Source organism: Choloepus didactylus, chromosome 2 (genome assembly GCF_015220235.1).
Source record: "Choloepus didactylus isolate mChoDid1 chromosome 2, mChoDid1.pri, whole genome shotgun sequence".
NCBI classification, from domain to species: domain Eukaryota; kingdom Metazoa; phylum Chordata; class Mammalia; order Pilosa; family Megalonychidae; genus Choloepus; species Choloepus didactylus.
The window spans coordinates 222,549,418-222,571,854 of record NC_051308.1 but is presented as its reverse complement, the minus strand read 5'-3'; the positions used below and the strand labels follow the sequence as shown (position 1 = coordinate 222,571,854).

The following is a 22,437-nucleotide window of genomic DNA, read 5'->3' as shown; positions in this document are numbered from 1 at the left end:
CCTCAAGTCCTCATCGGGCTCCCAGATCCTCCAGGAGCCCCCACCCCTTCTCCTCCAGGCCTCAGCCCCCTGACCAGGCTCTAGTCCCCTCCCCAAACCCAACCCCCTTGTTGACCCCTGCCTTCCCCAAACTAAGGGCTCAATTAACCCCTCACCAGCCCCAGTTCCACCCTCTTCTAGGCCCTGGCCAAGGGAGAACAGGACCCTTGCTTTTGAGAGGTAAGGCCCTCAGCAGGGCAGACGACCACTGCAGATCAAACTTAGGGACGGGGAGTCCTTCTGAGGGCCTGGTCTCCCCCCTCTTCCAGGCCACCCTCCCCAGAGCTCCAGGAGAACCCCATCCACTCACCCTCGGCTCTGCCGCCTGGGCTGTCACACTGGAGATCTCTGTGGGCAACAAGACAGGCAACAAATCTGAGTCCCCCAAGTGCTTTGGCAGCCACAGCTCAACCCCTGCCCGCCTGTCCACCTGTGCACTGGCCTGGCCTCGTCCAGGTGCCTCCCCCAGAGCCCACATGCTCCCTCCAGTGCACACACCCAGCTGACCTGGGAGGGAAGGGGCCCCTGGGCCTGGGGGCTCTGCCAGTCGCTGGCTGTCAGCTGGGGGTGCTGGGGAGCAACTTCGGCCTGAGCCCAGGCCTCAGGGCGTGGATGGCACCTGCAAAGGAGCACGGCAGCTCAGGTTTAGTGAGCACCTACTGTGTGCCAGGCACTGGGCTGGGACCTGTCCAGGATCATTTAATTTCATTCTTCATTTTGCAGATGAAGAAATGGAGGCTCAGGGATGAAGTGAAGTAATATCATTCATTCATACACACTATTTATGAAGTGCCTGCTTTGCACAAGGACTGGGTAGATAGATATGGGTCAGGTGATCATAAACGATGTAATTATTAGAGGGGTAAGAGCTGCAAAGAAAAAGTGTAAGAGTGGCTGAGGTCAGAAGTTTAATGGCCACACTGGGGGAGTCCACAACAATAAAGGCTCCTACTTTCAGGGTATTTCTTTGCAGCCATGTCCTCTGCTAAGCACCTTATATGGATTATCTCATCCAATTCCTCTGCAAACCTGAGATCAATGTGATCATCATTGCCATCTTTACAGAGGAGGAAACCATCCCCTGGAAGGCAGTGAGCGCCCTAAGGGCCAGGATCTCTGTCTTACTCCCTGCTGTGTCCCCAAACACCCAGACCAGTTCTTGGCCCACAGGGGTGCTTTGAAACAAATCTGTCAGGTGAATGAATGAATGAAAGAATGAATGAGGAACACAGGGCAATCAGCCTCACCTTGTCCCACAAGGCTCTTTCTCATTCTTCTCCAAACCCAAAAATGATGCTGAGGGAAGGAGAGTGACAAGAATGTGGAGAGGGACATTCTCAGACTCCTTTTCTGCCTTCATCAGAAAGGGTTCCTCTGACCTCCCTGCAACCCCCAACTTTGGTCAGGCCCCTGCTACGTACTGTTGGAGCCCTCTCTAGTTCACATTCATAGGACTCATCACAGCTGTAGTCAACTCCTTGTGTGACTGACTGTTTATAGTGTGTCTGTCCCCCCCACCCCACCCCCCAGGCCCCCTATCCCCATCCCACCCTCACTCTGAGCATAGGCTCTTTGGGGGCAGGGATCACATCTGTCTCGTCTACCACTGTATCCTTGACCCTCAACATTGGGCCTGGGCTTTGGATACTCCATATTTACTGACTGACTCCCCAAGCTGGTCAGGACAGCTGGGGATTTAGACCTAGGCCTGTCCGACATCCAAGGGAGCCTGGAGAATCTGGGCCTTGGCTGACCCCCAGGAGCTGGGATCTCGGGGGCTGAGGAGTAGTATAGGCCCTGACCACCGTGAGGGTCTTAAAGGCTGACCCTGGCCAGTGCCCAGTGCCTGGCACCGACCTGACCTCTATATACACATGCAGACTCTCACCAGCTGCTGTCCTGCCCAGAGCTGTCCCTCCACAGGAGGACTGCAGCACTGACTCAGGGACAGGGTGATGCAGAGGGGGATGGCAGTGTGCAACCTACAAAGCACCCCCATGTATAGGACCCATTGAATCTTCACGGCAACGCAGGAGCATGGCTCCTCATCCCCAGGTTACAGGGGAAGCAGGCTCAGGGTGGTTGTGTAAGTTGCCTGAGGTCACACCGCTGCTAAGTGGCAGGATTGCTCATTTTGCCCTAAGTCCAACGCCTCTTTCCACTCCCAGCTCCTGCAACTCTCCTTCAGCCACTCCTGAAAGCATTCCTTCTAGAGCTGTGGTCTAATTTAAGGCTGGGAGGAACCTTAACATCATCTAACCCATTGGCTTCCAAACCCTGGGCTTGGGGGAGCTGTGCAACATTCCAGATACCCAGGCCCTAGGCCAGGGGAGTCTGACTCATAGATCTGAAGGGACATCTGGGAATCTGTATTTATAATCAGCTCTCCCAGTGGGGACACTGTTCTAGAGCAACTCATGTCCCTCCCATTTCACAGATGAGGAAACTGAGATGGGAGGAGGCAAAGAGACTTTGCCCAAGGCCATAAAATGATACAGGAAGGGCCCTTCTGCTGGCCTTCCTGGCAGAGCATCCCTTTCTGCAGGTCCCAGACCCCAGCCACTCCTCACTGGCCCACCTACTCACTCACTCAGGGTTTTACCCTCTGCCTGGCTGTGGGCCAGGGACTGCCCCCACCCAGGCTGGGCGCTCTCAGCAACGAGAATGGGAAACACCCTAACAGAGGTGGCAAGAGGCTCAGATTCTGGAATCTTTAAGCCTGATTTCCCACAGTATGACTGACCCATGGCTCCCAATGCCCACTTTGAGATGTTCCCCAGAAGCCTCTCCCTACCTGAGAATGGGGCTCACTGGGCCCTGCTCTGGAGACTTCCCTTTGGGAGCCTGAAGGTGTGATCCTGGTAGAAGAAAGAAACCTCCTCCACGCAGGGAGCTTCTGCTCCACCCATCTGTGAAGACCTCTGGGCATGTCCTCCCACCAGATCTCCTGACTCTATCCACTCCTCTCTCTTGCAGACTCCAGGATCTGAGGGAAGCAGCTGGCTTCCCTCCCCACCGCACCCTGGCAGCCATTCTCTTGGTCCCCTCCCAAGGGTACCGCCTAGCCCTGGTCTGTGAACCAAGTCAAAAGGGTCCTTCTGTCTGTCTGCTTCTGGGTCAGTGTGTCTGGGCCCGCCCATAGGGACACCAGCTGGTTGGGAGGGGGCTGGGGGGCCCCAACCTGCTGTGCACAGTGCCGGGAAGCACCAGCCCACATCCTTGAGTCCCCAGCCCCACCCTCCCCACTGTGGCTGTGACCACCCCACCCCTTCCCCAGTCCGCCTCCCCCTCCCCCCACCCACAGCCTCCCCAGGGGAGCTGAGCTGCCAGCCCCAGCTCTCACTTCCGGCCTCATGACCCTCTCTCCAGCCTGCACACTCCTCCCCCCACACCATTTCCCTCAGCCTGGAGGACAGGCCCAGGGATGTCCTCAAATGGAAAACACTGCATCAAAGGAGCCGTGACTGCTGCTGGGAAACCTTCCTTGTCACCTCTCCTCTCGTCTCCTCCTGGGGCCTTATCTCCCAGGGTCTGCTCCCTCAGGAATTGCTTGCCAACCTTTCCAGTTTCCTCCCCTCCAGCCCCTCACCCATCCAATTGTACCTTAAGATCGGCTTCCAACTTGCCTCCAGCTCAATGTCAGAACAAAAAATAATAATGATGCAAATGATAATGGCACCATTCACTCCTCTGGCATTTAACTGGCGGCAGAGAGGTGAAGTATTGCCCTTAAGGACAAACAGCCACGACCAGGAGGAACTGGAATCTGGCTTTAAATTTGTTGGGGCTCCTCTAATCCAAACTGCCTCTGGCCAGAGCGCCAAGCAGCTCCCATGCAGCCTCCTCCAACTGTCCTAGTCCCCCCGACCAGCTATAATTTTTGACTTCTCATCTATTCCCCTCCCAGCTTATAGTCACCCCTCCCACCTCAGCCATCCAGATGCACTACTCTCCCTCGCCACTAGGTGTCCCCTTGGAGCCACCGATGCCCCGGTGGGGAGCAAGCCCCGCCCCACCCCCTGGAGCCACCAGCCCCGCCCCCGCCCCCCCCAGCACAGTACACCCCACTCCACCCTACCCCCAGCCACACAGAGAGCTCCTTTGTGCAGCCCTCGCCCACCCTCTTCCTGCCCGGAGCGGGGCACCTGGCAAGCAGGTCTGCCCCAGCCCTGCCCCCTGCCAGCCCCTTGTCCTGGGTGCCAGGTATGCGGGGGCCTCCAGCTCGGCTGGACAGAGGGTCACCCTGCCGGTGGCCCCCCCTTCCTCCCTCCGAGGTCACCCAGGGACTGTGTTTTCCGCCCTGCTCCGCCCCCATCCCCTCCTGCCCTTGGCCCTTCCAGACTCCTGTCCTTGTCTTTCCTTCTGTCTCCCCAGGACTCCCCTCCTCCAGCCCCACCAGGCCCTCCTCCCAGACACACACACACACACCCGCCTTCACACACACACACACACACACACACACACACACACACACACACCCGCCGTCCCCTGAGAGTTCCTGGTTCCGCCCCCCTCTCCCAGCCCAGGTCTGAAGAACTCCTCCTCCTGGAAAGTTGCTGCTGGAAAGGAAGTGACTTCAGCGATTTGGCCACAAGACTGGGCACCGCTGAGCCCCGCTTGGCTGGAGGCTCACCCAGCCCACCCTCAAAGCACAAATGGAGCCCCAGCACACACCACCCCCAGTGCGCACCCAGAAACTTGTGTACATACACTATCCCATCCTGGTGTACCTACACACCACCCCAGTGTGTTCACAGATTCTGGCCTACACTTAACTCTGCAGTGTACTATACTCCCTGCACACATGCACCAGCTCAGTGTGGCACACACACCTGCCCAGTACCTACCCTGAATCCTGCACACTCACCTCCCAAGGTACCACACAGGGCCCTCAAACATCCCTCTAGCCCTGTTCTCACCTGTAACTCTTCTGCACAGGACCCTAGACACCTAAGGACAGAGCCCTCCACATACCTGTCCACCCCCAAGCCTGAGTGCTTAAACACATGATGCCCTTTACGTTTCCAGTTAGGTACACAGAGCCCCGCAGCCTCCCACAGATGACCTCCCCACCCTCACAACCTCAGGAGGCCCCACGCCCCAGACCTCAGGCCCCAGGAATGCTCCTTTGGAAGTTGGGTGGGGTCCCCATGCAGGCTGGGCTCTGGGGAGCTTCCTGGAGCCTGGAGGCTTCATGTGTCAGTACAGGGAGTTGCCTCTGCAGAGCAGGGCTGCCCCACCTGGCCTCTGCGGCTCCTGAGCCCGGGTCGGCTAACCTGGGCTGGGAGAGGGTGACGGTGCCTATTCTGGCCCTGACTTCTGCCCTGTCCTGAGTGCAGCTAGCATACCTGGATTACCCAGGCCCTCCCTGCACCTTACCTCAGTCTGCCCGACTCCAGGAGAGAAGGTCTGGGAGCAGCTGCACATATCAGACACTCTGGTTTCCACCCTTCTCCTGGCTCTCAGGCCATCAGGGCACAGGCAAGAGTCCTCAGGCTAGAGGGCAGGACCCCATCCAGGGACACTGTCCTGGGCTCAGTTTCCCTTTCGGGAGAGTGGGGAGTTTGAGTACGCCAGGATATCTTTTGATTCTCTAAAGAGCCTCAGCCTAAGCTGGGAGGGGATTCCTCCTGGGCCTGGGAAGCAAGCCCCTTTGCTCCCCACTTCCTCCCCATACCCCGTTACCTGAGCAGGCCGTGCGGGACAGCCCGGCTCAGCAGGAAGGGCCTGTCTCCGCCAGCGTCTCCAGGGTGGTCTCTGCTGCGGCCTGAGCGTTGCCCAGTGCCCGGGGCCCTCTAAACGCACTCAGCTGGGCAGGCTCCAGGGTCAAGGCCGATGTGTAGGCAGGCAGGCAAGCTCCCATCTGTGGAAGCAAACACAGCACCCGGGTGTAAACATGAATACAGGATGAGCTGGCCAGAGGGACAGGACGTGAGGCACACAGAACCAGGAGGCTGTCTTCAGTGGGGTTCAATCCAGCTCCAACTTCATCCCAATAGGGAGGTATGAGCCTGTCTCTTGGGACCCCAGGCTTCTTTTGGGAAGTGGTATCTTTCTATGTAGGTACAAGTGTGCCCGTATCTGTACACACGTGCACGGGCTGTGGTGGGAGGAACCTGCCCCCTGGGAGCCAGACAGTTCCTGACTCAATCCTCACTAACCATGTGACCTTGGGCAAGTTGGTTAACTTCCCTGAGTCTCAGTTTTCTTGTCTATAAAATGGGGAGAAATAAGCTCTTGTGCATGGGAGGAGTGCTCTGTGGAAGCTGGAAATGCTGAAAGTGTACTTACAAGGCAGGTGTGAGAATTGCTGTTCACTGAGGGGACGTAAATGCAGATTCGCAAAAACACATGCAGCAGGCTAAAGAGACCCAAGCACCCACATACAGGTGTCTTGACACTCACAGCTGAACGGTGACAGGCGTGCACTGAGCAGACTCTCTATCACACACACACACACACACACACAAACTCCCAGGCAACCAGAACCTACAAGGGGTCCATGAGGCCTTGTTCCCAGGCCCCCTCTGGGCTCCAGTACAGACCTCAGGGAGGCAGACAAATGGGCAGGAAGCAGGGGGGCCGTGAGGAGGGCCATGGTTGTTAAAGAACACAAGAGACGGAACCAGTTGCTGGAGAAGGGTAAATGCCAGCTGCATACATCCCCCTCATGGAAATCTGCATTCACTTTAAGAGTATGTATGTGTGGGATCGTGTGCTCAGTTGTGGTCTCCATGTGTGTGTGTGTGTGTGCACGCCAGGCTGAGTGTATACCCAGGTTCGGGTGTCTTCATTATGTGTGTAGGTATGTGCAGCTGGGTCCATTCAGCTTGTCGTGCGTGCCCTGCTCAGCCTGTGTTTGTGCACCTGTGAGAACACACAGGTGTGACGTGTGTGCCTATGTGTGACAAGGAGTGCCTGGCTCTGGTCTGGGGGTGGATGTGCCTGTGTGTGCACACACACTTCCTGGCTCTCCGCACCTTGCTGTGGCAGGAGACGCATAGGCTCTGGCCTGTCTCAGGCTCCCTAGATGTGGTAGGTACGGGGCTGGGGGCGTGTGGCTAATTCTCTGCTGTTGCTGCAAGTTTCCAATCCTGGGACCTGCAACCATGGGCACTGGTGTCACCGTGGATCAGGTTGCCTCCCTCTGCTTTTCCCTGGGTGTTGAGGGCTGTGGGTATGACTCTGTGACTGGTCACAGTGTCCCTGGAGGTCTGTCTGGCTGTGGATCAGCATGTGCGTGTGTCTATGCATGTGTGCATGTGTGATCTCATCCCTGTATGTCTGCATCACCGTGTGTCTCTGTATGTCCGTGGGTCCCTGTGCTTATGTCACTGTATGTCTGTGCCAGTATAGCTGTGTGCCAGTGTCAGCATGTGTGAGAGGGGCTGTGTGCCTCCATTTTTGTGTGGTATCTTTGTGTAACTGAGGTGTGTGTGTGTGTGCATGCATGAGAGGGACCCTTTGTGAGACAGTGTGTGTCTGTGTCACTGTTTGTGTGTGCCTGCTTCCCTCCCACTCCCTTCCTATCTCCTGCTCTCTCTCTTTCTCTCTCTCTCTCTCTCTCTCTCTCTCTCTGTAGGAGCCAGACAACTCCCCAAGCCTGGATTAGGGACAATTTATCCACAGGCAGAGAAGGAGAATTCCAACCTGCCAGAGCCTCCCTCCTCTGATCCATCCCCCCTTTCCCCGTGGTTGGGTGGGCACGGAAATGCAGCCCAGCAGCTCCCAAGCCCTCAGGGAGCCCCCACCCCTGCACCTCCCCAGAGGCCCAAGAGGGCAGAAAAGATGGAAATCTGGGTGGCCCCAGAACCCTCCAGTGGGGGTGGACTGGCTGCCCCCCTCCCACCCCCACAGCTCAGCTAGCTTGGCCCTGCTCTCCTACATATGGTGCTGCTGGGGGAGTCGGCATGAGGTCTGCCTGGCCTACAGGCAGGGGGCTGGGGGGACTCAGGGAGCGAAAGCTGCCCCCACGTGCTCCCCAACCTGATACCCAACGTCAGCTCCCCCTACCCTCTGAAAACGTACATGACTGGGGAACTTGCCACTGGGGGGTGGGGGGTTGCAGAGAGGTTGGGGACAGCGGGCAAGGTGGAGGGGGCTGCGGCAAGGACGAGGCAGGAGCCAGGGCTGAGCTGGGACTACGGCTCCCTTCACCGTGCTCCAGGCGTAAGGCAGAATCACATGTTTCCCATTAGCTGCTCTGGCCTCCTTGTTCAGGGGGTGTTGGCTGGGGGAGATTTGTTCTGGTTGCAGACACCAGCCGAGACCACACAAGAGAGAGAGGGAAAGACAGAGAGAGGGAGAGAGGGAAAGGCAGAGAGAGAGAGGGAAAGGCAGAGAGGGGGTGCAAGAAAGATACATGGGAGACACAGAGACACACAGAGGCAGAGAAACGGCGAGAGGGACTGAGAGAAATTGTGAAAGCCGGGCACACGCGAGAAACCAAAAAGTGAGACAAGCGACAGGAAAGGCTAACAGAAAGAGTGGGGACAGAGCCAGGGATGGACAGAGGGACACTCAGAGCAAGGGTGGAGGCGGAAGGCGGAGGGGCGGAGCAGGCTTTGTGGGGGCAGAGTGCAAATCCGAGGCCAGGAAGTACTGAAAAGGAGAGCATGACAGAGATGGGAAAAGGCACGGAGAACCAGGGGACCAGATGGTCACGTGGGGACCCCGAGATGGGCTGAAAGAGACGGCGAGTGGCTGGTGGGCCAGGGCTGCGGGGGCGCCCGTATGGGCAGAGGACAGGGCCAGGAGGGCAGGAGGGGCAAGGGGGGCACACCGGACCCAGACAGGGCCCAGACAGGGCCCAGATGGCGGGTGTGGGCAGGGGGAGTGGACGCGGCTCCCGGGCGGGGGCGGCCTCCCGCCTCCTGACCCTCCAGCCTCGGAGAGATAACAGGCCCGAATAGTGCTGACTTGCGGTTCAGAAATCCAATATCCTCCACAGCGCACTAATCGACTACCTGAGCTCCCGGCCTGCGCTGAGCTGCCCCGATTAATCCTGCGGCTCCACAGCCTTAATTAGTTTAACAGTTTCAGGGGCAGAAGAGGCGGGGAATAGGGTCCCCCAGGCCTGTGGGGACACAGCGCCCCTCCCATGTGACCCCTGAGTGGTGCCCTCCCCTCCCCAGACACACAGCTGCCCCAGCCCCACAGGCCCCTTTGCACACTGTCTGAAAAACACAGGGTTCTTCCTCCTGGGAACAGTCTCTATAGGGCTGGCACCTGGGTCAGAAGGTAGATCATGGGGGACAGAGACTCCCCAATCCACACTTGTCCCTATGCTCAGGGCCTCTAGCACTTCCTCTGGCCAGTCCTTTGGGGCCTGGGGGTCTGCATCGGAGGGCCCCACCAATGTTGGCCCCATGCCACTGGGCAACACGTTGTCTGCTTGGGGTAAGAGACAAGCTCCCAAGTTACTGTCAACCTCCCTAACAGCATGAGATGATCACACATGTCACTCGGCACAACAGTATGAGATGGGCACATGGTGGCACCTCACACACACACCTCCCCGACAGTCGGAGAGACAGGCGGACAAGTCGGTGACAACCCTCCTAGCAGAATGAGCCAAACACATAACCCGTCACTCCCCTCAAAGTGTGATATGGGCACCTCTGATACCCCCAGACGGTAAGAGACAGGTATACGCACACCTCACCAAAACAGTGACATACACAAACATACACACAATGTGAGACAAGCCTCTTCCTCCAGGTGTGAGTGATGGACAGACCCCACTGCCCACGCCACAGGAGGAGGTGGGGATCCAACTCCACCCCTTCCCTATGAGCCCTCCCTCCAGACTATAAATGGGTCCACAGCATGCCACCTCCCTGACTGCTTGGGACAGGTGACAGCCCACCCTCCTACCACCTCCCTGCTAGCTGCTGCCTGGGTGGTGCTGTCCTCTGCCTGCAGAGGCGTCACAGCTCACAGGGCATGAATGTCACCCCAGTACCGCCAGAGCTGGGCAGAGCTGCACGTTGCCCCAGTGACAAACACAACTGGCCCCAGGAGGAGGTGGAGGCGCACAGGGCTCTGGGCGTGACCTTGGTCCCTGGGCACTAGGAGGTGAGGTGCTGCAGCCTCCCTCCTGGGTAACCCAGGGGGGCCTGATGCTGGGGGAGAGGAGCTGAAAAGGAAGCTGCCAGGGCATGAAGACAACCTGGAAATGCCACCTCCTCAAGCCCCCTGCCGCACCGCCGTTTCTTATTTAATGTAGTTGGTGTGTCTAGGGAGGGGACAAGGGGACAGAATGAGTGGTGAAAGGAGGGCTGCCACAGAGGCCCAAGAAGCTGCAGCTATAAGGCTGCTTAGAGAGCGATGCATGGAGGTGGGGGGAGGATGGGGAGGGGGGTTGCTGTCACCCTGCACCAGAGGCCCCCACTGCTGCAGGGGAGCCCCCCTTCCTTACAGAGGCCTCCTCTCCAAACTTCAGGCCACAGAGCCAGGACAAGGAGGCCAAAGTCCAGGGGCATGACTCACCCAGGGAACAGGCCCAGCCTGCTGGCCAGAGGGTGGCAAGGGAGGCCAAGAGCCAAGAGGCCCGGGTTCAAGTCTGCACTCCTCCCAGGCCAAGCTGGGTGACCTTGGAGCAGCCGCTCAGCCGAAGCTGGAGATCATCAAGAAGCACGCTGGAGGGGAGAGGTAGGGCATGGGAAGGAGGACACCGTGGATCCAACCTCTGGCTCCACTGCTTCCTCACAAGGAATCTTCTGTACCTCAGTCTCCTCATCTGCAAAGTGGGAACAATATGCCAGCCTCAGAAGACAAGGCAGCATAAAGTGAGCAGGTGCTCAAGAAATGGGAGCTTCTTATTGAACGGAGGGGAAGAAAGACTAAGAGAAAGAGACTTGCCCAAGGCCACAGAGCAAGTTAGGATTGCCTGAACTTTGCCTTGGCCTCGTGGTTTCCCACTTGAAGCTCTTTCTATTACTTGGAGGTCCGATGAGGGGAGATACTGCGAGGTTTATGGATACAGAGCTATCCCACTGCCCAGTGAAGACCAAAGAATTGGACAGGAGTCTATCAAGGCGTCTCCACACCCCCACCTGTACTCTAAATCCTACTTGGCCCTGCCTTCAAACCCTGGGCTGGAGGGGCAGCTCTGAAGATGGGAGGCGCCCACATGATCACGCATCAGCCCCATGTGACCAGCATCAGCACCAGTGCTTGGGAGGACTGGGGGATCCAGGGTGTAGCAGTGCCCAGGGTTTGTACAGAAGACCAGAGAGGGACAGCCCTAGCCCGAGGTCACACAGCATGACAGCAGCAGGGGCCCAAGCCCTGGCCAGGGACAAGCTTCAGAGCAGAGTCCCTCCAGCCCCTGGGGGTAGCTGGAGCTGGGGGGCCCTGGGGGACTGAGCAAAACGTGGCGACAGATGGCCTGCCGAGGCAGCGGCGATCTGGGCGGCTGGCAGGCATGCTCGCTCCCGCGCAGGGAAGCGGCTAATTTTAGCTGAGGCCTCGATGCCAGCTTTGTTCCCCCCACCCGCCCCGCTGAGGGGGCCCAGCATGCCTTGCGTGCAACCCGCCTCCCCCAGGCGCCCCTGCTCCCCCACCTGGCCCCTTGGTGAGTAGTGCCCAGACCCCTGGGGCCTAGAACTGTCCGCCTGACCAGGCCCCACCACACCCAGAGTCAAGGGCTGAGCCCTGGAGGCCTGGCTCCCCACCCCAAGGCCTATTTCCCCATGACTCCAAGCTCACTCCTTGAAGAGGGGAGGAGGGCCAGAGGCCACTGCCCAGACTAGGAGGGAGGGCCGGACAGCAGGGGCTGCCAGTCTTTGGGGGAGGCGGGGCACTGTCCTCCACCCAACATTTAAGGAAACAGGACCCTGTTTCTACCCTTGACCTAAGACAAACCAATTCTTTCTCTGGGGAGCATCGGCAGAGAGTCACGCTACCCTTTCCTTGTTCCTGATAACTTTGACTTTGCTCCAGGATCTCAAAGTACTTTATAGAAGTTAGAGACAGAACAAGGGCAGCGTCCCTCTTGCCACTGGAAGAAACTGAGTCACAGTCTGAGATGGACATTATAGCAGGGGAGGGAACAAATCCCAAAGAACAAGTGAGGCCGAGACCTGCTCTTTGCGTTCTTACAGCCAGGGGACTGCTTGGGCTGGCTCAGTCCCTGGGACCACCCTCTGCCCTAACCTGTTGGCTGGTGGAACGTAGATCCGATGGATGGACACCATCCGCTGAACCCCTGGGGAGGGAAGCCTGCCACTCTCTGTAGGCTCTTTAACCTTAGACCCCACCCACCCCCCACCTCAGGCTCAACAACACATGCCCAGTGGGGCTGTCGAGGCACCTGGTCTCTATAGGAAAGGAGGCTCCTTGGGAGTAATTCTGATGGGCCTCCCTCTTCCAACTCCTCAAACAGGGGCTCTGAGGGGAATGCCAAATGGGAGACAAGGGAAGGAGACTTGAGAGGCCAAGCCCTGAAAAGGAAATCTATGTAGGTGGAGGAGAGAGAGTCAGGGAAAAGAAGAGAAAGAGATGGAAGGGGAAACCAAGGCAGAGAATCAATACAGGAAAAGAAAGGGAGAATATGGAATGAGAGCAGCAGGGCAGAATGAAGCTGAAGAAGAGAGAGACAAAGAGGGAGGGGGTAAGAAAGAGAGAGAAAGAGAAAGCTCAAGAGAGAGAGCACAGGCTAGAGGAAGGCAAACTGAGAAAGAGACTCAGGAAGACAAGGACAGAGAAGGAGGAAGAAAATACAAAGAGACAGGGAGATGGGCAAGATGAGGCAGAGGCAGACAGAGAGGAAGAACGAGATACACACAGAGGGAAGAGATGGAGAAGGAGGCTGCTGCAGACAGGGCAGGGCACAGAGAACCAGACCCAAGGAGCTGGAGGCGGCCAGGGCATCACGGACCCAGAGACCAACAGTGACAGACCCAGAGACCAACAGTGACAGTCGGAGCGGATGAGACACACTTGAAGAGAACGGGGGAGGGAGCGAGGGGAGACACTAAGTTGATAGAGTGTGGGGGGAACAGCAGGAGTAGACAGAGTGAGGAGGGTGGGGGCGTGAGGAGGAGGGGAGGGAGATGTCGTCGCCAGAGCTGGGGTGGGGGGGACAGAGGACAGAAATGGAATGTGGGTCTAGGCATGAGGCTCACAGATGCATCAGCTCCGGTTTCAGCTGGGGCAGTTGGCTGTTAGGGTGGGGGGGGGAGGAAGGAGCAGAGCTGGCGAGGGAGGGGGTCTGTTGCCATGGCGGCGGGCACGGCAGGGGCACAGTCTGCTGGCACTCGGAGCTCTGGGCATGGTAGGGGGCTGACTGAGGGGGAAAGAGGCAGAAGTGGGGGGGGTGATGAGGAGGCCTCGCCTCTGCCTCGGGGTTCTACCAGGAAGAAAGTTTCCTGAAAGCGGATGGGAGATGTTGCGAGCAGAGGAAGGCTCTGCTCTACCTCAAGGAAGCAGCTGGGGCTGGGGGCAGCAGGCGGGGCAGGCACCTGTGGGCACCCTGGGTTCCCACCCATGCCTCAGGTTGGCCCCTGGGGACCCTCCTTCTCCGTCTCCTCCAGTCTAGCTGAAGATCCTACATGCTGCTGCGGCTGCAGCTTCTGCTGGCAGGGGAGCGGCAAGATTGTGAATTCAGGATCTGTAATCCTAACGCAGAGCCCAGGCCTACCGGGCTCCAGTTGCCAAGGCGACGGCGGGTCAGAGGGCAGCGCAGGGCGCCCGCTCCTCCAAGTCAGAATCCCAATTGTTAAAGCCCAAGAATAAACAGCTGAAGCGGCCGTGGGGGGGCCGGGAGGGGGGCTGAGGTCTGCATCGGCTCAGTGTGGTGTTGTCAAGCGAGATGTCACTAATTGTCTGAACGAACAGGCTGAGGCAGCTCTTAACTGCTTCCGTGCCACCGGGAGACACCTTGGCTGCCTGGCCCCATCCCCCGGGCCTCCCAGCATTCCACCAGGCCCCAAGCTTGTTGGTGGGGGAAGTGCTGGGCCTGCATAAAACCTGCCTCCTTGCACTGAACCCCCACATACTTTGGCTCCCAACACTCCCCTTGGCCCAACTTGGGACCTCCCACCTGCAAGCTCAACCATTCTGTCCCCAGAACAAGTACCTCCCAATTACAGTAGCCCAGAACTGTCTTCTTTGGTGTGCAAAAGCCCTCCCAGCTCCCCCAAGTTCTCCTCCTCCTCCCAGAAGTCAGGAGTTCTGGCACAAGGTGTGAATTTACAGGGGAAGACAGACTTAGGGGTCGTCTGATCTTTGTGGGACAGAGCCCCATCCCCACCCCCAATGGGAAAAAGGAAAACCTATAACATATCTGTTCAGCTCCCTACTCTTAGTCTCACACCAAGAGTCAAAGAGGTGAAAGGAGCCAGGAGATCTGGTTTCTAGCTCTGATTGTTCCACCTACTTGCTGTGACTTTGGGCAAGGTACTTTCCGTCCACAGGCCTCTGTCTCCTCACCTATCATCCATCCTAAACACTCAGCAGTACCTATTCTGAGTCAGGCTGCGTCTATAAGCCCTGCTCAGAGGAACTCCCAATCCAACGGGGGAAAAGGTTCAATAATACAAGGTAGAAAGCAATCAGAGATCCATCAGGTGAGACAGTCCATGAAAAACACGAAGCAGTGTCTGGTACACGGTAAATTGCGCAGTGAACGGCAGCTGGTGTTATTAACGGTGCTGGTTTCCCATGATTACAGAGGGCCACTAGGAGAGTGTAGGTAATCAGAAAGAGATTTGTGGGGGGTCGGTTCTGGGAAGGCTTCCTGCAGAAGGTGGTACTGAGCAAATATGGACAGGTGGGCAAGAAGGTAGAGCGCTCCAGAAGAGAGTCGGTTTCACAAGGTTCTTCAAGGGGAGCTGGGCTATGTGGTCTCCAGTTCAGGGTCGCGGGTTCAGCCTCTCCCAGAGCAGGAAGGGCGAGGCCTTCACCGGTCTCCACGCCCCATGGGCGGACCCTGCCGCCTCCTCCACCTTCCTCTCCTTCACCCCCCGCGCGTCCGGGACACCGGGGAGCGGCGCCTTGGAAGGGGCGGGCCGCCGGCGGGCAGGGCTCCTGGAGATTGGTAGTACCTGGGGTGATGTCACGAGGGGCGGAGTCAGGGCTTCGGGTACTCAGCGCCCGTGCCCGGGAGGGGGCGCCCAGCCGGCCTCGCCGCGCCCCCAGGTGAAGGCCCGCAGCGGGCCGGGCTGAGGCGCTGTCCGTGGGCGGGGAGCTGGGTGCGGAAACAGGGGATCCCCCAGAGAGGGCCCAGCCCATCCCCGGGCTGGACGCGTACAAAAGGCGACTTGTTCTTTCTCGGGATGCCTGCGCCTTCTCAAACATACCTACAACCGCACTCCGGGGACAACTACACCCACACACAGCCGCACAAGACCCGCGAGTGTGGCGAGTGGGGGGGGCTGTCGCCTGCCCCAGAGAAGGGCAGCACGAAGAACATTACCCGGAACCACATACTTACCCCTGCCACATCCTCAACACGATTCATCTCACACCACCCCGCCCTCAGTCACCTGGATACCCCACAGCCTCCGGCACTGCCCTGGGGATTCTCAGGGTTACCATCTCCCCCTTACCATCTATAGCTACCCAGCTCCCACTCTGGAATCAGACGTTCAAGTCCACACCATCGGTGACCTTGGGCTAGTTATACAACAGCGCTGGGCACACAGTAAGGCTCACTAAGGTTGACTTATTACTGAATGCTTATTTCTGAACCAAGCTTCACAATACCCTATATGGTAAGTACTACTGTTCCCATTTTATAGCTAGGGAAACTGAGGCTTAGTTTAAATAGCTTGCCTCAGGCAGAGACAAGGATTTGAACCCAGGTCATGCTTGACTTCAGAGCCCAAGTTCTTCCGTGTAATTATCACCTCTGCCTCCCATCACACCATCTTAAACCCTAACACCCCACCACACACAACCAGCTGGCAAAGCCATCTCATAGTAAGGTGCCCACCCCAAGCACATCTTATCATCACAGTTTAGTATCAGACAGTTGCTCTCACTAATCAGACAGGGCCACCCATTCCCCATGTGTTTTGGTGCAGAGGGAGCCTCCCATCTCTAAGCTTCCCCCATCCCCGATGTTGGCCATCAGTCATTAACAATGGGGCAGAGAGTGAAGGCAGAGCCAGAACGGGCTACCTCTAACCTTTCTGCCATACTGGTCCTGGCGCCTGGCCTGAAGCTCTCCCTGACCCCAAGGGCCCTGACCCTCCCCCAGCCCCCAACTCCTGCTGAGAACAAGTTGAAACAACTCCTTCCTGGGGATGTCAAAGCACCTTTCCTGGGGGGAGGCGGCTCTGTGATCCCCTGAGCCTGGCTGGGGAGAAGGATCAGATTACTCTTTCCCCAGCTGTGCCTGGACTCCTTGGGGCTGACCTTTCACCTCATCCAGGCCAGGACCCAAAGGGGGCAGGAGTCCAGCCCTCACCTCCGGTTAACCCTCTGCATGCCTCATATTTCCATTCCTGGGTCCCCACCAGAGCCCAGAGGGTCCCAGGAAGCCCAACCGGGCATGCCAGCCTTTTCCCACCCTCCCATCCTGGAGTCTGGTTTCCCAGAGCTTTACAGAATGCTCCTCCCTGCCCCCTGCCCAAGCTGCCCTGCCATGCCAGGATCAGATACCTCCGCCCAAGCAGCTGAAAATGACCTGGGCTATTTTCGCTCTGGGATCACATTGCTAACTCCCCCTTGAGCTAGCAGCTTCTCACACCCCTCCAGACTATTGCCCCCCACCCCTCACCCTCTGCCACTGACTAACAGGACAGGAGGGCTTTTAGAGACCACTCACCTAAAGCTCCTGAGATGGGGAGACTGAGGCCATGAGGGGTCAGGTACAGGGCAGGGCAGAGAACCCAGCCTCCCGGGTCCTGCCCAGGTCTCCTTCTACTGTCTAGCACAGCCTGCTCTGCACCCTAGATCTCAGCCTCTGACCCAACCCATAACCCAGCCAACCTTCCCCAAGCACCAGAAAGTCACACTGGAGGCTACCCACAAGTCCCTGTGCTGCCCTGCAAGTCAGGAACCCATCCTGCCACACTCTTCTCTTTGTTTAGAACTAGGACAGGGACCGGACCTGTGTCACAGACATGTGGCCCACAAGAAAAGTTTTTGGGGGGCAGTACAAGTTGGGAGGTAAGACAGGGAGACTAAGGTCCAAAAGAGTGGGAGCTGGATTCAGGCTTTCCGAGGCTTTATGTTGCTCAATACTTCCATGTTCTCAGCAGCCCCTTGCCCCAGCCTCTCAGTCACCCCCCCTTCCATTCCTACAAACCCAACCCCCTCCAGGTCCCTGCCCCTGCCCCTCTGCCCCAGGTCCCAGCCCTCCTGGGCAGGAATGTGACTGGTCAGGTCTGGGCTGACCACATGAGTGGCTGTAAGGCGACAGACCCCCATCTTCCCATCCCCCTAGCCTGGGGGGAGCTCACATACCAAGGGGGGGGGGGAGAGAGGGAGAGAGAGGGAGAGAGAGAGAGAGAGAGAGAGAGAGAGAGAGAGAGAGAGAGAGAGAGAGAGAGAGAGAGAGGGGCTGTGTGTGTGTGTGTGTGTGTGTGTGTGTGTGTGTGTGTGTGTTGCTTTAACTCTTTGCAGCCTGGCTTTCAGGCAGGAAAGGAGGGGTACTCAACTTCCTATGGCCACTCCCATAAGAGGGCTGCCAGGTGGGAGGAGCGTGGGCAGAACCTCCTTCACCAAGAGGGATAGAATGGGGCTATCTGCCCAACTAGTCCCCAGTTAAGAAAAATTATTCATTGCTGTCCCAAATGTTTAACCTCATCTCCCATGACATTTGGAAAAACAGTCATGAGCTGGTGCTGAGGGAAGAGAAGGAAAGGAGGCATCATCAACCCCAACCTCAAGAGCCCCTAGTCTGATGGAAGAAACACAACCCCGCCCTGGGGAGTCTGATGGGGGAGATGAAGCACAGAGGCTGGGACAAAGAGCTGGGAGCAGAGAAGAGCTTAGAGCTTAGAGCTGCGGCTGTGGGAGGAAGCCAGGGCAGGAGCACAGTGAGCCAGGTGGGGTCAGACCGGGCAGGCTTCCCAGAGGCCCCTCAGCCCACACCCCTTCCCCCAGGCTCTGGAATCTCGGGGGTCAGAGCTGAGGGACAGCCCCGCCCCCTGCTCCCCTCAGGCTCAGGAATTCCACCAGCACAAGGGGGGGTGGGGTGGGGGGTGGTCCGGCTGCTTCGGCCTCAGTCCAAGTTGGCTCCCACTGGACCGGGAACTGCAGCTCCTCCCTGGGCCCCACCTACCCACCCACCCAAGCGCCTGGGCTGGCCCCCGTCCCCTCTCCTCCCCTCCCCCTCCCTGGCTGGCACGGTGTGTGCCAGGCGCTGGCGGAAAACAAACCCGCCGGGGTGGGTTTGCAGGGAGCGGGGTAACCTTGACACAGTTGCGGCAGTCGCTAATGGCAGACACACACTCCGCCTGTTCTGGGGGGACTGTTGCCGTTGCTAGGAAACCGGCAGCCGCGTGAATGGAAATGGGTCAGTAAACCTGGGGAGAGAGAGTGTGACACTCGAACCACTGCAGCTGCTCCAGCCCACATCGAAATCCCTCCTCCAATATTTATCACTCCCGCCTGGGCTCTCAGCTCCTGCCAGACCCTGCGCCAGCATGGCCCTCAGTAACCCCCCACCCCAAAACCCGACAGGGGATGGGGGGAGAAAGGAGATGGGGGATGCTTATCCACCTCGTGCCCCCCACTCCCCAAGGCGCAATGGAACTGGTTCTGGAGGAGATTGAACAGGAAACAGATTCTAATCCCGTGGCGGGGAAGGGGTTAAAAGGTCAATTCACGCCTGTTCCAGACTTAGGCACCGTGGTAAAATTACTGCGAGTGTGAGCGGTCTTGCGGCTGCCTGCCTACCTGCGGAGGGAATGATTACGATGATTAAGACACCTCCCTCCCTGTGTCCTGGGGCCTCCCTCTGAATGAAGGATGGAGGTGGGTGGGTAAAGGCACCCAAAACATGGTCAGGATTCTCTCGCAGCCTGACAACACCCTCACAGTACAGCCCGGCAACCCCCCCTCCCCCCCCACTACAACCCAACGCTTCCTTACAGCCAGAATAGACGGCCCCGGTAAAATCTGATAGCATCCCAAATGGCCAGGTGCTGCCTGTACAGCCACACACACCCAAAACAGTCAGGCATTGTCAGAAAACCTCGACAACACCTCTACACAGATACCCCCCAACAGAACATGGCAACCACAATTCAGAACGGTACAGCTCAGCTCAACACCCATAAACAAGCTGATAAACCTAGGCACCGGCAAAACTACCTTGTGTCAATCTGCTGAATCTTCTATCACTTCCCGGTAAGGCTGGAGCCTCCCAACAGCCTGCCCTGATCCAAAGCCTGGGTCTCTAGTTCACTGTTATTTATTCCCTCCCATCATTAGCCTTCTTGTCTTGCACGCACCCCAAAATACTGCCCCTGTGACTGCTCCTCAGGACATACCATCCCACAAGCTAGCTGCCTTGTGCACCGCACCCCCTCTCCCTGGAGGCTGACTGGTCACTGACACACACATTCCCTTCCCCTAGAAGCACGCACAGTCTCACAGCCCCGCCTGACACCAGCTCTTGCTCTTAGGCTCAGGCCTCTCTACAAACTACACGGACCCCAGGAACCAGCAGCACCACCAACTTGGGTGATGTGCCCCCTCCACCCACTAGTCTCTGCCAGCATCCCAGAAGGGTGTGCCTTGGGAAGGGAGGTGCTCAGCCTTCTTGGGGGGAGGTGGGGGTGGGGGTGTCTTGCCAGGAATCTCCCAGTTGACTCGGTTCTCTGTATGCTCCTATCTCCTAGGATACATCAGTCAACACAGGCTCTGAGCCTGTCAGAGCTGGAAGGTGCCTTAGGGAGCCACTAATCCAGCCTCCCCTGCTCTGCAGGAGGAAATCGAGGCCCAGAGAGGAGAAGCAGTCTGCCCAAGGTCACACAGCTCAACAGCTGGTTGCAGCCTCTCTTCTACAGCCTCACTGGGCGCCCTCTATGGGTTGGAGAGAAACGTGGAGTGGGGGTCAGGGTACAGTTGGGCCAGGAAGGCTTCCCAGAGACAGAGGGAGATGGGACTTGGCCAGCTGGGAGGGGAAGTCTGTAAGTCTTGAGAGTTTATGAGACCCGCCCAGCAGTATGTTAAGAGACATGAGCACCTGGGAGCCCTGGGATCTAGGCCACTTAAATTTGCTCAAATCTGGACTTTGCCAAAATGGGCTGGTGGACACTCATCTCCACCCCACTTCCTCTCCTGGGAGACCCAGGACCCCATAGAGCTGCTTCCCCAAACCAAAGGGAAGAGAAGGTTGCTCTGTTCTCTATCTATACCTGGCCTTGAATGTAAGTTCCCAGTTGTTCTAGGGCATCCCAGCCAGTTATTATTTAAATAGATCTCTGCCTGGAAGCCTCTGAGATGAGGGAGTGGCAAAGGTGTTCTCCAAGGTGGTTTTTATTTCAACTCCATTTTTCAAGACAAGCAAACTGAGGCTCACAGAACTGAGGTAATTTGCTCAGGTTCATATGAATAACAAATAGAGCCCTGAGTTCCTTCCAGTACACCTGTGTCTTTCCCAGTAGTAAGGCCAATCCAACAGGAAAAGGAAGAACTGGGGGGGGGGGGGTGGTGTCAGGGTTTGCACAAGGTTAGGCCAGCATCCTAGGTGGAGAGGGGAGCCTATAGGCATCTGAATTTGAATCTAGGTTCTAGCCCTATTCACTCTGGCAGTGGAGTGGATGGGAAGGAGAAGGAGGAAAGCAGAACTCGACCAGCCTCCCAGCCTGCCTAAGGCCATAATCCAGGGAGCCAAGCCAGGGGCTGCCCCAACTTCTCCCAGCCCACAGCTCTCTTGCCAGTCCCCACCGACATTTGGGCCTCTCTCCACCTTCCCACACCCTCCCCAGTGGAACAGCAGAAGGAGAACTGTGAAGAGACCCAGCTCCCTCAATTTCCCCAACTGTACCAAGAAAAGTTGACCTAGCAGGACAGGCTTCTAAGGGTCCCTCTGGCTTTAACATAGATGACCCATCTTAGCTCCCAGCCCCCAAAACAAATTTAGAAGTCTCTCCTCCACTCTGGAGCTACCTGAGAGCACCACAGTAAATCTGAGTTTAATGAATAAAAGAACACGCAATAAAACCAAAGTCTCTTCCTCCTCCCCAGAGCCACTGAGAGGCACTACTTACCTTGGGAAGCAAAATTTCACAGGGTTGTTTAAGGGGAGGAGCTACTTTGAGGGCTGCCTCTACCCCTCTGGATGGGCAGTGCATTATTCAGGTGCTATTTATTACTTTAAATTTTGTGCGATTTTAAACCCCACCACAAGACCATGGCCTCCCTACTGTTACATAGTTTTTCAGATGAGGCAGGGAAACTCAGGAGTAAAGGGACTTGCTCAAAGTCACACAGCCGGTGAGTGGCAGAGAAGGGATTTGAACTGGTGCCCGTCCCCACTCTTTTGTTTAACATGGTGTGTGTGTGCTGGGTGGGAGCAGGAAATGAAGTTGAACAGGGGCCACTGCTGAGGGAGAGGGGGTCCACCCCAGGCTGGGAAGGTGCCTGCTGAGTTGCCAAAGGGTCCATCAGTTTGCAGCGCGCCAAAAGGTGCTGGAAAGCAGGAGTTGTTGTGGGAAAGCACCCCTTCCCCTCCCCGACAAAGGGCAGGGCAGACCTCCTTCCCTCCCCCAACCCAAGTGAGCCCTGAGGTCACTGACTTTCTCCCCTGGATCTCCAGGCTCCGGTAAAAGGAAGCCCACCCCTCCGGGGGGGGGGGGGACTTTTTTTTTGGACTGCTGACCTGCAAGATGCCGACCTGCCCTCAAAGAGAGCCACTGTAGCCGCCGGGGAAAGTTGTCCAGGATTTTTCCAGGACGTCCAGCCCCCAACCCCCACCCCCGGGGCTCTCTCCTAGAATCTCTCAGATGCCCCCTGCTCGAGCCCCTCCCCGCCGGAGCATCTGAGAGGCCCGGGTTCTCCGGCCCGAACTGTCCGTCTCGGAGCTTTCCCGCCGCCGCCTCCCGGCCTACCTGGCGGGCCACCCCCGCCCCCTCTCAGAGGAGGCGGCCGCGCGGAGCATCTGACTCCTGGAGGAGGTGACGGGCGGAGAGGGAAACCAGGAGGCTGGGGGAGGGGCGCGGACTGCACCTGGCCTGTCTCCGCGGCCCAGGCCGGGGGAAGCGGGACTGGACCCCCGCCAGACCCGAAAAGAGCGGCGGGGGAGGGGAGGTGCTGCCGCTCTCCTCGCACCCGGTCTGAGGGCGGCTGGGGAGGTCTCCCCCAAACCCGGCCGCGGAGGCGCCCCTTCCCAAGCCGCGCGCTCAACTCGCTCCCCCGGCCGGCCGCGCTCTCCAGCTGCAGGAAATTCCAGAAGCTCTCCATCATCCCGGCGCAGCGCGCAGCCCGGGCTGC

General features: G+C 57.9%; 2 protein-coding genes across 2 annotated transcripts in view; both read right to left on the bottom strand.

Annotated features, from left to right (window-relative positions):
* Window positions 1-22,437, bottom strand: part of AHDC1 (AT-hook DNA binding motif containing 1) — a 62,482-nt gene that overhangs the window by 15,262 nt on the left and 24,783 nt on the right. Inside the window, 5 exon segments of the mRNA XM_037828024.1 lie at window positions 350-387; window positions 547-658; window positions 5,725-5,902; window positions 10,531-10,679; window positions 10,767-10,780. The gene's annotated coding sequence lies outside the window, so the exon portion shown is untranslated.
* On the bottom strand, window positions 5,753-22,410 carry LOC119514414 (basic salivary proline-rich protein 1-like). The gene is made up of 5 exons (XM_037810163.1): window positions 22,056-22,410; window positions 14,974-15,344; window positions 13,170-13,330; window positions 8,068-8,140; window positions 5,753-5,902 (listed from the first exon to the last, which is right to left on the bottom strand). Exons 1-5 carry the CDS (start codon window positions 22,408-22,410, stop codon window positions 5,753-5,755), a joined length of 1,110 nt encoding a protein of 369 aa, XP_037666091.1.

Bases quoted from the DNA above. Each gene is read 5' to 3' on its own strand.
- LOC119514414 (XM_037810163.1), bottom strand. From the start codon at position 22,410: ATGATGGAGAGCTTCTGGAATTTCCTGCAGCTGGAGAGCGCGGCCGGC. The intron at 8,141-13,169 runs GTGAGCCTCATG...TCCTTGCCGCAG, and splicing joins AAACCGGAGCTGATGCATCT to CCCCCTCCACCTTGCCCGCT. The intron at 5,903-8,067 runs GTACGTTTTCAG...TTGCTTCCACAG, and splicing joins GTGGCAAGTTCCCCAGTCAT to ATGGGAGCTTGCCTGCCTGC.